Source organism: Dermacentor variabilis, chromosome 3 (genome assembly GCF_050947875.1).
Source record: "Dermacentor variabilis isolate Ectoservices chromosome 3, ASM5094787v1, whole genome shotgun sequence".
Taxonomy (NCBI): domain Eukaryota; kingdom Metazoa; phylum Arthropoda; class Arachnida; order Ixodida; family Ixodidae; genus Dermacentor; species Dermacentor variabilis.
The window spans coordinates 204626716-204641348 of NC_134570.1; the positions used below are offsets into that span (position 1 = coordinate 204626716).

Genomic DNA, 14633 nt, shown 5'->3' on the forward strand with positions numbered 1-14633 from the left:
GACTGTTCGGGCCCTTCCCATTCTGGGTGTAACATTCAGCTCTTCTCTCAACTTTTCCGTATTTGTCACCAGCACTGTATCTCAGCACCGACCCATTCTTGAGTTTGTTTACCGTGTCTCCCTTCCCTGGTGACCTGAAGTTTTCCGAGCACTCTGCGGTTCTATCGTTTTGTCACGACTTGAGTACCCTATTTACACGATTGTAAGCATACCCGAGGGCGCATTCGATAACGAAAATTTATTAGTAGCTGACATGGTCACTGGACTACTCGTCTTCACTAATGCTGCCATCGTCATCATTGCTACGGTCCCACAGCACGTCGTCGTCCCACGAAATTTCACATGTGGCAAACGACCACACCACAACATCTTGTGGAATAGCAGCCCACGCCAAATGCACCCAACCACACGCAGCTGTCAGCGAGGCTCTTTTGGCAGGTCCGGTTGGCGTAATTTCACAGTCTTCTGCCGCCAGCCACTCGTTGTACTCACGGCAAAGCAGGTCCTTAAAAGGCGAAGATCCGGGCTTGTTTCATGACCGTGTCGCACTTCATTGGCAGGGACCGATCACACATTTCAGCGATGTAGGCCGCAAGCTTTGCCTGCAGCTCCGGAAAGCGTCCAGACTTCGGCACATGGGAAATTCCTCACTTGCCGTCACAGGTGAAAATTTCGCTTCGCTGCAGTCGCCACTGTCGCACCACCCATTCAGAAACATCGAACTTGCGGCCCGCTGCGCAGTGATTTGTTTCTTCGGCGTAAAGAATGGCAGCCCTCTTGAACGCTGCTGTGAACGAGTGCCGAATGATTAGTGGGCCTGGAGCACTCATGACGACTGAGGAAGCATAGACGTAGCACGTAGCCGGCAGTCAAGTATAATACGTCAAACCAATGCCTTTCGTCAAACTATAGAGAAAGCTAAACGCAACAGGCAAAGAGAAACCCGCGAGCGGTATCTGCTCCTTCATGAACTACCGATACTCCTCGCAAGTGCCGCCGTTCTGAGGGTGCCGCCGCGAATGGAATAGCGGCGCTTCCATGAACTATCGATACGCCCTCATTAGTGTTGTGTGCACTGTAAAATTCTCAAAAATGTTGAAAAACCCTTCCGAAAAGCTAACAAACACGTGGGATAGTGAAAACCTAAGGGTAGGGCCATAGAGCAAGCATAAAATTGTAACTACGTTGTAGCTCCCGCTGGTCTCGCTTTTTTGGTGGTGCCATGTTTTGGTTTCGAATGTAAGTCGACCCCCCCACTTCAAGTTTTCAAATTTTAAAAAAGTGGTCGACTTACAATCGTGTAAATACGGTACTGCTCATCAGTATAGTCCCCATACCAAACTACCCACACTAAGAAACTTAAGCTTGTTCAGCACCGGACAACACGCACCCTCTACTCCAGTCTTTTCGGTTGTCGCAAGCTCATGCCGGCCTACGAGGATTGCCTCAAATCCCTCACGTGGCACACCCTGCAGTACCAGTGCAGCATTGCACTAGCCTATTCTGCAGTGTGCTTGACGGCTCTCTGGACAGCTCTCATCTTTCTTCTTCAGTTCGTCTGAACAAGTGGTCAGCACAGCCTGAGCCCCATCACGTCTTTATGGCCCGATACTACAACTTCATGATTATATCTGGCATCCAAAGCTTTCTATCCCCCCCCCCCTCCTGGCCATTCGGACTCCCCTTCCTTGCGACCAGACTTAATTGGCACTCTTGTGTGTTGTGCACCCATTGACTGTGTGCATGTGTGTGCACGTGGAGGGAAGGGGATGTCTTCTGCACCCTGCAAATTTCTGCTCTATATGGCTGGCTATCAGACGCTCTAACTTACAGGCATCACCCTTTTTCTAGTCTAGAGTGCCATGTTACCCCTAAGATTATTATTATTATTATTATTATTATTATAGTTGTTGTTGTTGTTGTTGTTGTTATCATCATCATCATATCATCACTACGACCACATTGATTGTGTTGAAGCCAGCGGGACACATAATTCAAAATATTTCTGGAGCTTCCTGCGCTCTCACTCTTCTAAAAAGAGTGCCAAAGATGGATGTCCTCTTGAGGTGATGTCGTCTCGAACACTGCTAATGCCTTTGCAGAACATTTCTGTTCACTATATGGTGTGAAATATGCTTCAAGTAACCTTGCTTCTCAGTCTGGCATGGTGTGTACGCTATAAGTCAATGAAAACCTTGTTTTCAAGTGTATGAAGTGACCTTCCCTTCCTTGTGGTGCTGATGGTATTTCTTCCGCAGAGCTTAAGACGTATGGAAGCATACTTGTTCCCTGTTCTCACAAACATCCTCAGTAGTTCCCTAAATTCTAGTGCGTTTCCTAGCACGCGGAAGGTAGCATGGACATTGCCTGTGCACTAGTCGAGTGCTGGATGTGCAGTTACTAACTGCCAGGCTATATCTATCCTTTGCACTGCGTCAAAAGTGCTTGAATGGGTATTGGATTCCTAGCTTTCTGTTAGTGCTAAGAGCATTTCAATAAATGAACAGCACGGCTTTGTGTGCCGACGACTTAAAACTATTTGAGACTGTCAAACAGTATTCACCACTGCATTGACCCCAAAAAGAGCTGTTTTCACTCTCAAACTGATGCCGAAACAATAGGTACGCTTAAATGCTTCCAATACTATGGCATTAAGTTATATGTGGAAAACACACCATGTGAAATTTCCGTACACCCTACTGCATGCTCCCCCCTTAGGGTCGATGAAGTGAAGGATCTTGGTGTGTACTTTGGCAAAATGCTAAGCTTCTCTTCACATAGATAATTACACAACATGCCCTTCACGCTCTTGGAATTGCATGCCATATAGTGCATGATTTCCACTAACCTGTTGTGTTTCTGAAATTCTGCTGTGTGTCTCCCATTACTAGAGTATGCCTCTGTAGGAGGGGGTGCAATCTGCAAATCTAATTCTGACCTCACTGAACGCATCCAGAATAAATTGATATATATCTTCAAGCACCGATTTTGCCGTTCTGGCAACCCCAGTTGAGCCTTCTCAAATATACCTCAACTCGCACCTCTAGATTCAAGACTTAATTAATCACACCTTTTGTTCCTGTATAGGGTGGCCCATGACATTATACATTCCCAAAAGCTTCTTGATCATATGCATTTGTTCGTGCCGCAACAGTATACCAGGCAGCATTCCACATTCGTTGCCTGGCCTTGTTGCAAGATTGTGCTATATAAGATTTGACTCCAAAACACATCATAACTGTGCCTGTATTGACATACTTCAGAGTTAATTTCCCATGTTTTGTGGATCTGTAAATAATCATGTATGATTAACTCCCTTTTACTCTTCCTCGTTTCCTTTTTTCCCTATTTGTTTCTCTATCTTGCCTTTTTTTTTTTGTCGGCCACATTCATGTTTCTGTACATTTTGTCTCGCATATTGCTCGTTAGGTGCACCAGTACAAAGGCTCTCTAGCTGTTCCTGGATACGATAATAAACATTTGAATGATTGATTATTATCATAGTATAAAATCGTGCTTTTTAAGTATGTACTAGTATATTATTTCAGTGCAGTAGCTTTTTGTGCAATTAAAAAAGAGAGCATGAATTAAGAAAGTGCAATAATAATATGCTATGTGCCTGATCATATGCATTGTGCTATTCATTTGTTCTTAGTTTTAATAATGGTTGGCTACTGTATCCAGTGTTGTGCTGTGACGCGCAAGACCCGCGGCAAGCCAGCCCAAGACCCATGACGAGGAGCCGCGGTTCTCGGAGGCCAGGCGCGGGATCGACGGTAGTTGACTGAGCGACGAACAGGTGGCGTGAGTGCGGGGAGGACAGCGGCGCGAGCGTGCGGGAGGAGAGTGGAGAAAAGGGTGAACTCGGAGTGTGGTTGTGTGGTGCGGAAGGTTGGCGTGCCGGGAAATAAAGCGGTAGTTCGGGACCACGTGTGGCGTGTCGTCGATCGTGACAAGTGGGGGCTCGTCCGGGATCTACGTGAACATGGAGACAGTGGACGTTCCCGAACAATTGGTACAGCATCTGCTGGGGCAGACGAGCGGATCTACCATGGAACGCGAGCAAATCGCGGCAGCTGTCAGACAAAGACTGATGGCGGCCGAGGCAGTGCCTATGGGTTCTACGACAACGGCGGCGGCGGTTCAACCGGTGAGCGACTGCGCTCCGCGCTCCACAGGAGGTCAGCCAGGTCAGCCTCCAAGGTTTAAGGGGTTCAACGACCATCAGTCCCCCGAGGAATTTTTGGACCGGCTTGAAACGTTTTGTTTGGTCAGCGGTGTCGCAGCTGACAAGAGGCTTACGCACATTGTGCCTGCTGCGCTGGAAGGTAGCGCGAAGTTGTGGTGGCGATTCGTGAACTCGTTTGCGTCGTGGGAGGAGTTCACTGCGGCGTTTATTGCGGAATTCTCCTCCATTGACGCGAAGCGCCGCTTGAAACAAGAGCTGGAGCACCGGACGCAACATCCCCAAGAAAATTTAAAGGAATTTATTTATACCATCGCGGCCTACTACGACCGGATTGGCGGCGAAGTGCCCGAGTCGGAAAAGGTTGACCGCGTGCTGCGGCAGATGCACCCGCAACTCCAGGATCTGGTGGAGGGAAGACAGTTCAGCAGTCTCGCGGAGTTGGCGAAGGCCGCTGACGGTCTCATGGAGCGTTTCTGGAGGCGCATGCAGTACAAGCCACCTCCACCCCCGACTGACCAAGTCGCGAGAGACTTGGCCTTCCAATCGACTATAAACGTGGCCGGCGTGCCGGGAACACAACCCGGAGGGTTGATCACAGCGGCTGCCGCGCCGTTCCAGTATCCGCCGGCGGCATCCCCCTGGCCGTTGCACCCCGCGGCGATACAGCCCTCCTACCACCGAGACCAATTGCACGGATTGGCCGCATTCGCCACAAGGACGCCACATCTCTCAACGCCGTCACAGCACCAAAGGTACCAGCCGCGTGACCAAAGAGAATTCAACTGCCATCGCTGCGGAGGCGTCGGTCACATGGCCCGCGAGTGCCCTACAGGTCGGCGTGGCGGCCCACCCCGCTGCTACCAATGCAACGGGATCGGACATATCCGCTCTCAGTGTACGGGAAACGGGGGACGGTAGGTGCACCGGCAAGCACCTACGAGACTGCGCTGCAAGTAGCGGCCTTGGCCGGCAACAAGGAGCCTCTCCTGGAAGTGCAGATCGGGAGGACGACGTTCCAGGCCCTACTGGACACAGGCTCGAGTGTGAGCTTGCTTGGATTGCCGGCGGCAAGGGTAGCGGTCGAGGCGGGCGCCCAACCCAAGACACAGGAACAAGCACTCCGCCTGGCAACAGGTTGGTCTCAGTCGACGACTTCCCTCAAGTGCAAAATAAAGTGGGCCACAAGCAGCCGCAATCAACGCTTCCTGTGTGTGCCAGACTTGTGTCGGGACATTGTGCTGGGCAGAGATTTTTTAACAGCAACAGGCATCTCTTTACATGTATCGCTGGGTGGGTGGACGATTGGAACCGATCCACAGTGCATGGTGCCATTTGCTAAGCGTGAAAAGGACCCAGCGACAGCACTTGCAATAGAAGATGGAGAGTCGTACCACTTGCACAGCCTCTTTGAAGAAGTGCTTGTAGTTCCAGGCATAGAGAACATGCATCAGGCTGGCACCAGGGAACTACACCCAAGCATGAGTAAAGTTCTCGATGACTTTAGCCATCTGTTTACTACAGTTGCGGGATGTACCACCCTGGCTCAGCACCTCATTGACACGGGGGACAGTGCGCCCGTGAGATGCAAGCTACGTCCAGTGAATGCGAAGAAGCAGAAGATCATTGAGAGCTGTGTGGATGACCTCCTACAACAGGGCCTTATAAGACGAAGCACCAGCCCATGGACTAGCGCCCCAGTGCTCGTTGCAAAGAAGTCTGGAGGCTACCGGCTCGCTGTGGACTACCGTCCGTTAAATGCACGCACCCGAGTACCTGCCTACCCAATGCCTCGAACTGACTGGCTGCTAGCGCAGTTGGGCCGAGCAATGTGGTTTTCCAGCTTTGATCTCTCCCAAGGGTTTTTCCAAATTCCTGTTTGCAAGGCTGACATAGCTAAAACGGCCTTCATTTGCCATCAAGGTACATTTGAATTTACGAGGATGCCCTTCGGGGTGGCAGGTGGTCCAGCAACTTTTCAAACCCTAATGGACCGGGTGCTGCAGGGAATCAATCACCACTTTGCTATGGCATTTTTAGATGATGTCCTTGTATACTCAGAGACACTGGAGAAACATGTTGAACATGTAAGGGAAGTGCTACAACGCATTGAGGGTGCTGGCCTTACGATTAATCCAGATAAAGTACAGGTCTGCCGTCAGTCCCTCAAGTTTTTAGGTCACATCATCTCCCCTGGGCAGTGCAGACCAGATGAGGACAAGGTGCGTGCAGTGCTGGATTACCCTAGACCCAGTACAGTTAAGCAGCTGCAAGCCTTCCTGGGACTTGCCGGCTACTATAGAAGCTTCATCCCTCACTTTTCACTGACGGCACATTCACTGACCAACCTTTTGAAGAAGAACGAGCCATGGCAGTGGGAGGAGTGCCAAGAACAGGCTTTCACTGCACTCAAGCAGGCCTTAGCTCAGGATGCTGTTATAAGCCTCCCAGATCTAAATCGACCCTTTGTGGTGGAGACAGATGCAAGTGGCATTGGCATTGCAGCTGTGCTGCTGCAGGCTGGCCCTGATGGTCTGCAGCCTGTTTCCTTCATTAGCAGAGTCCTTACAGCAGCCGAGAGCCATTATACTGTCCAGGAGTGGGAATGCCTGGCAGTAGTCTGGGCAGTGGACAAGTTCAGGGCATATCTTGAATTTACGGAGTTTGAAATACACTGTGACCACTCCTCCCTGGCATGGATGTTTCATACCGACCAAGCTTCACCCAGGGTCAAGCGTTGGGTTCTTCGGCTGCAGGGCTTCAACTGCCGAATCAAGCACAGACGAGGGCTGGCAAACATACCCGCTGATGCCTTGAGTAGAGCCCCTCTCCAGTGTGAAGACAACCCAAGTGACAACCTACATGAGACGCTGTTCCCCATTGCTGCTCCAGAACCTGAAGGCAAAATTACATTTGATGAAGTAGCTGTGGCCTCGGAGGTTGACTCTTCGCTGCTGAGTGACACAACACAGCTGGTACAAGAACAGGCTCGTGATGACCGCCTCTTAAAGCTGAAGGCGGTGGTCCAAGGGACTCAGCTCCCAAGTTCGGACCCTGATCATCGCCTCTTTCGTGATCCGGCCGAAACAACGGAACTGCAGCCAAGCGGATTGCTGGTTCAGCAAAGAGGCAACCACAAGGTAGCGTGGTTACCTAGTCACTTGCGGCAGCTGGCACTGAAGGTGGCCCACGACCATCCCACTGCAGGCCATGCTGGATTTTTCAAAACTCTGAGGCGTGTGGCTGCACGATTCGTCTGGCTGGGCATGCGAGCAGATATATCAAAGTATGTGCAGTGCTGTACTGTCTGTCAGCGCACAAAAGCTCGGCGCAAGAAACCAGAGGGCCTCATGAGCAGTCAGTGGGCAACATCACCCATGGAAGAGCTCAGTGTTGACATTATCGGGCCCTTGCCATCTACACCCCGGGGCCACAAATACTTGCTGGTAGTTATTGACAAATTTACGAAGTTCCCAGAGCTTTTCCCTCTACGAGCAGCAACAAGTGCGAAAATACTGGAGTGCATGGTGCAAGTCTTCTGCCGCCATGGCACACCTGTGGCCATCACCAGTGACAATGGCAAGCCCTTTGTTAGCACACTATGGCGCAACCTCTTGAAACACTGGGGCATCAAAGATCGCCACACAGTGCCTTACCGGCCGGCTGGCCAAATGGTGGAGCGTCACAATGGCACAATTAAGCAGTGTCTACGGGCATACTGCTCCAACCACAAAGACTGGGACCGGCACATACCTGAGATCGCCCTTGCCATGCGTACTGCCGAGAGTGTTGTCACCGGATATACTCCAGCATTGTTGTGTTACGGCCGCGAGTTGCGCACCCCATGGGAACCTACAAGCGACAAGGAAGACACAGAGCCTCCAAAAGCAGCACACCATGCACTTGCTGCGGAACTCCAGCGGTGCCTTGGAGAGGCCCTCCAGTATGCTCGGTCACATCAGGCAGCTGCTTGGAAGGTGCAGAAATCCTGTTACGACCGTCATCGTCAGGCAACAACCATCAAAGAGGGTGACCTTGTGCTCCTGGATTCCCATACCTTGAGTGATGCGGCCAAGGGCGTTTCGGCGAAATTGGCACCGCGGCGAAGTGGACCTTATTGTGTAATCAAACGATTAGGTGACAATAACTTTGTTTTGAGCGATCCTGCTACAGGACGTCATCGAACTACTGCCCATGCTGATCAGTTGATGCTCTACCATGAGCCATGGCCCCTCCCTACCAGCACAGCTTCACGATTCGAGGGGGGGGAGAGTTGTGACGCGCAAGACCCGCGGCAAGCCAGCCCAAGACCCATGACGAGGAGCCGCGGTTCTCGGAGGCCAGGCGCGGGATCGACGGTAGTTGACTGAGCGACGAACAGGTGGCGTGAGTGCGGGGAGGACAGCGGCGCGAGCGTGCGGGAGGAGAGTGGAGAAAAGGGTGAACTCTGAGTGTGGTTGTGTGGTGCGGAAGGTTGGCGTGCCGGGAAATAAAGCGGTAGTTCGGGACCACGTGTGGCGTGTCGTCGATCGTGACAGTGCAATAAAATAATATGCCACAATAATTATTGCGTGCCCCACAGAACAAATTGAATATGTATTTCTCAGTCAAAACATCATAGCAGGCTAAAAACAATAAACTGGCGTTTTTTTTTGTGTGTGATGACAAAGTGTATATATTGTGAAAATAACCTGTTTATGTATATATATATATATATATATGTATATTTCTTACATTATGCAAATGAACTGCCCCCATACATTCGAATAAGCACTTCAATAGTACGGCTTCGGTTTTCTTTCTGAATAAATGAAACACTGCACCTTACTATTCAAACTGGATTAAGTCGTTTTTCATTTTTTGACACGCTAACTAGAGAGTGATAGTATCGGGCAACATGATGTCAACCTGTCTTGACATAAGACGATGAAGTTGTGTGTCATTCAGGGAATTTCACAAAGGCACTCAGGGAAAACTTGGAAATCTCAGGGAATTGGAAATGTCAACTTGGTAGCCACCCTGACTTGGCTCAAGGTGCATTAACTTGAATCTTCGCATTTGCAGGTGCCCATTGTGATTGGTGGAGTGCGTGGAACTGGCCACTGCTTACGTCACATGCTTCTCAACTCTGAGGAGCTGCCACAAGTACTACTGACAACATTTGCCAAGGTAGGTGGAGCCACAGGCAGGGAACGCTACATTCTTGTGTGCTCAGTGCTCCTGGAAGCCAGTGCACTGATTTGAAATCTGATACATTGCTGCTGATCAGGACAGGCACATTTAGTTACAGAGGTGAACAGTGCACAAGAACCAGCGTATTTATCATGAAAATTTCCCTGGCAACAAAATTGTAAAAAATTTGAGGAACATTTCTGGCTCTTGGCACTGTACATCACCATTCCCATTTGGGCCTCTGCATTGCACACTAGCAAGTCTGATCTTGAAAGCATTAGACAGTTCAGACTGTATGTATGAGTACCATGCCTGCTGTTGTCTCTGAAATACAGTTAAACATCAATGTAATGACGGTAAAATTTACATGTTATCTAGATTCAAAGCTGCTCCATTTTGCCGGCCGCTTTTTGCCAACCTTGTGTGCAATTTAAAAGTTATGTTTGCAAACAGTCGCATGTAATTCAACAATTTGACCACTGGCACTCATTCCATTTATTGCCAGCCTTCCTTCACCACACCAGTAAAATTTCGTTACACTGAAATTGCAGATGAACATTTTACTATACAGTAGCCGACAAATTGTTTGGACTCCAAAAATTCAGACATGATGGATATTCTGGATTTCATATATGCAGCATCAGGGTTCCCATAAAGCTAATGCATTCTCGTGACCAATCTTTCGGAGGAATTCAGTCCCTAAAGTTCGATTTTCCGGACTAAAACGCTTGTTCCGAGCTATGCTACCCAATCTTGGATGCTGCCATGTTGGATTTTCCACTGGTTTGGCCTGCCTTGGCTTCCAGTGGCCCGCTCTATAGCTTTCAAGATTGGGACTGAAATTAAGTGTTAATCAAAGAGTAGCAGTTTTACAGTACACTTTAGGAGAAGGGCAAAGGGCAAAATGCCTAATGAGGCTGCTCCCCCTATAATCAGTCGTAGCATTTGACAGAAAGCAGCAAGGACAACCACACGTCGTGGTTGCTAAGTGGCTATCGAGTTGGGATGCTGAGCACGAGGTAGCGGGATCGAGTCCCGGCCACGGCGGCGGCATTTCGATGGGAGCGAAACGCAAAAACACCCATGTACTTAGATTAGGTGCACGTTAAAGAACCCCAGGTGGTCTAAATTTTTGGAGTCCCTCACTACAGCGTGCCTCATAATCAGAAAGTGGTTTTGGCATGTAAAACCCCATAATTTTTAGCAAGGACAACCCACAACACAGTGAACATAAGCAGGATAAGCAGGGTCACTTTCACATTATGAAAACACGCATTCAATAACATTTTGTAACACCTACATTTACATAACATGTGCATTGAATACGTATACAGTTAAACCTCGATATAACAAAGTTGGTAAAGTCAGCAGTTTGCTTTGTTATATCGAAATTTTGTTCTGTTGAAATTTGACCTTTTATGCAAATAAGTACAGTCACCGCTCAATTTTTCTTACACAGGAAGGGGCCACAGAATTTTTCTAATTATTGGGCAACCGAAAAACGCAAACTTGGATTAGAAAACAATTCATTTTGATAAATTTGGGAGTCGGCAACAAATGATACATACGTTGATGATCTCTTCTCGGTGGTACGAATTAATCGAAGCCATGCTTTCGCGTGCACTCTGCCTTCGCGGCTGGTAGCATCACCCGCACTGGGACGGTGCTATCAGGAAAAGCGCTGACAGCGGGGAGCAAATGCTTCGTTTGCCTCTCACTCCAGTGGTTCACCCATACTCTAGATTGTGCAACCTCCAACACTAAACATGCAGTAAGACAGCTTACATGGTGTCACGCTGTCTCGGCATGCCCACTCTTTGCACAGGTCACAGATTACCTCTAAAGAAGGGTGCGTGGCTGTGTATGCACTCAGTTACACTTACAGCCATTTCGCAGCCATGGCTTAGACGCACGCTAGATATTGAGACGCGCACCAACTTACGCATTTGACCATCTCCGTCCGCAGAAGTTTCTGTTTATTGTCTCAGCATTCCTTTCCAGTGGCAGTGAAATTTCGGTATATTGAAATCACATACAAACATACTTCATTATATTGAGGTTCTAAATACATGGTCTTCTACGGACAAAATGTTATGAAAAGTTAAATATTCCATTATATCGAGAATTTTGTTATATAGAACTTTGTTATATCGTGGTTTAACTGTACTACGTTTTGCTATGTAGCAACCTCTCTCTAATGCTCTCTTTGTAAGCCCTAAAGGAAGTACCCTGGTAGATGAGGTCTTCAATGTGTTTTTGATTGTTAAGAAAATGAGTAAGTTGAAATATAAATGTACTCCATAGTTCATTCTTATTTGTGGTGTTCTTCGAGAGGCATGCCTCAACTCAACAGTTCGTGGTTGTGATTTTAAGTTTGAAACAATTTTACCTTTATTATTAGCTGCATGACATGACTCTATTGCATATCAGTAGGCTATTAGTTGTTTTATATTCCTTATAATAGGGAATTAAAATATGTGGTGGTGCTTTCAGAATATCATATGTTGGCGGCAGCTCTTATTGACCTCTTTTGAAGGATAAGAGTGAATTCAAGTTGGCATTTCTCACATGAGGCCAGGCCAACAAGCAGTAATGCAAGTGAGATTGAATAAGCGCAAAGTTGGGTCTTTAGCTATAGAGGAAGGAGGCACTTAAGTTTTTGAATTATTCCGACAGAAGGAGAAATTTTTGAGCAGATATTTGTAACGTGTTCTGTCCATGAAAGTTGTTCATGGATAGTTACACCAAGAAATTTGGGCAATGGGACACATTCAATTAAGTTGCCTGGAAATGTGAAGTCAAGATAATTGCTAATGTGTCTGTGTTTGTTTTTAGGCATGAAGAACATACACTTTGTCTTCTTAACATTTACCGTTTTTCCCGAACAGGCTATTTTTCAAAACAAGCTAGAGCTTATTTTTATCCTGTGCTCTTTTGTACAGTTCTTTATTTGCCCAATTTTTCTTTACCTTACATTTGGTGTGCCGTACCACAGGAAAAGCAGAGTCGTAGGTGCCTAATATTTCCTTTAAAGAAATAGAATAAGAAATTAATGGGTCTTTTTAACAACGCACTGCAGACCAATCTATTTGAAATACTAATTCTCGTGTATAACTGAGTGTATCATTGTTTATTTTTCTGTGTGTTGAGTGTTGAGGAATGAAACAAAAAATGGGAGATGATCGCTTAAATCAGAAGCAATAACACCTGAGATCACGTCAGTGTACAAGTAGTCCGTGAAGCACAAATCTACGAGGCTTTCAGTTTCTGCTGTAACTCTTGTGGGCATATTTATAACATTTTTGCAGCAAAAACTAGCTATTATATGAGTTAAATTCCTGCTGACTGTACTTTCAGTCTGAATGTTTGTGTCGGGGTCACCAAACGCAAACAGGTTTTTGTTTGCATGTACCAGAAACTGCAGCATTTGTTGAATATACCATAGAAAATTGTTCACATCGCCCGAAGGTGGGCGATACACTAAGATATATATTATGATATTAGATGATTCGACAGCTAACACTTCATAATTTTCGTTCGCAACAGAATACTGATCCAAGACATTATACAAAATATTGTGACGAAAGTATGAAGAAATGCCACCACTTCTACGGTTGTTCCTAAAAACAGACACATCAGAATTTTTGAGAATATTTTTGAGAATATGGCCCACCTTGTCTTTTTCCGCCATGTGGGTGTCCACCAACTTGCACAACTTCAGTATCTCTTCAATGTACCTTCTGAAAGTCTCCCTGGTGACTTGAGCCCTTTACAACAATGTCTGCTCCGCTCGTTTATTCTTCATTGCTGGTTCTCCAAAGCATTTCTTAATTTCCTCCACAAATAGTTTCCAGGTTGTCAAAGTGTCTTCATGGTTCTCAAACCTTACCAACGCAGTGAAATCAAGGAACAACGCCACATTAGACAACTGGCTAGCAGCATTCTAACCGTTGGATCGGCTCATCCGCTGATAATGGCTGAGCCACTTACCCACGTTATCACCGGGTTTTCCTTTGAAGGGCCGCAGCTCCCTGTAGTGGTAAAGAGATGCCCTCACGAACGATTGCTGGGTGTCTCCATTCGAGCTGATTTCTTGTGGTAGTAGCGCCAAGCCCGCAAGTCAACAGCTGCAGCAAAGCTCGTACTGTTGTGTTTCCGTCATTGGCAGAAGGTGTCACTCAGGCAGCACTAGGTAGTAGCTGGCTTACTGAGCACCTCCACCACAATTGTGAAGATGTATTGTGTTTATTTACACGATAAAGAATGCAAAGGTATCACTCGGCGAAAGCAGTTCACAGCACCGCACACGAGCCAGCACAGCTTCGTTCTTCTCTTCATCCAACTCCACTCGCACGCTTCAATATGATGGAATGACCACAATGGCTTTATGACGACAGTATCACATTGAATGTGTGATGATGCCTGTATGACAACAGTGACCTGGCAACTGTATGAGAACAATGCAATGGCGACCAGTGTATAACAACAATGGCATGACGAAGCTGGAGGGACATCAATGGCGTGACCACGACGGCATGAGAAATAAGTTTGATGGGAACTGTTTGACGACAACGCAATGACAACGACACCATAAACACGATTAAATGCCAACAACATGAGTACAATAGAATGACAAAGAAGTATTGACATTGGTGGAAGGACGAAGGTGGCATGACAGTAACAGCATGATGATTGTAAAATGACAGCGTGATGGTGACAGCATGAAAACAACTGTGTGATTACGATAGCGTGACATCACTTGCATGATGAGAGCTGGATGACAAAGTTAGAATGACGATTATGAAACTGCAATAGCATCACGACAATAACAGTATGACAACATGTGCATGATGACAGCTGTGTGACGACAAAGCAGTGACAACAATGGCGGGAGGACGACTGTTTCACGAAGAGCCTGTATTACGACGATGTTGGGGCGACGACGGCATGACGAATGTTGGATGACAATACTAGAGTGACAACATTAAGGCGACCACGAGGGCATCACGGCTGTGGTGCCATATCGAATGCATGATGAGATTCAAATGACAGAGCTGGAATGACAATGATGCAACAGCAGTGACAGCGTCACAACCATAAGCACATAACCAGTGGCCCAAGCTGGTAGCCAACTTGGACCACTTGGTTGGCGTAAGAAGCTAGGTAGATAAGTATATAGGCTCAAAACACCTGAAAGTAGGCAAAGAATGCTAATTACATTAAAGCTCTCGTAAATTCGAACTACAAAAACAATGCAAGGGTCATTTCGAACAAG

General features: G+C 47.3%; 1 protein-coding gene across 1 annotated transcript in view; it reads left to right on the forward strand.

The window, feature by feature from the left end:
• l(3)80Fj (lethal (3) 80Fj) overlaps positions 1 to 14633 on the forward strand; it is a 413275-nt gene that overhangs the window by 386067 nt on the left and 12575 nt on the right. The window contains exon 52 of the mRNA XM_075686799.1: positions 9251 to 9355. Within this exon, the coding sequence (XP_075542914.1) occupies positions 9251 to 9355 (105 nt within the window). The remainder of the gene's footprint in view (positions 1 to 9250; positions 9356 to 14633) is intronic.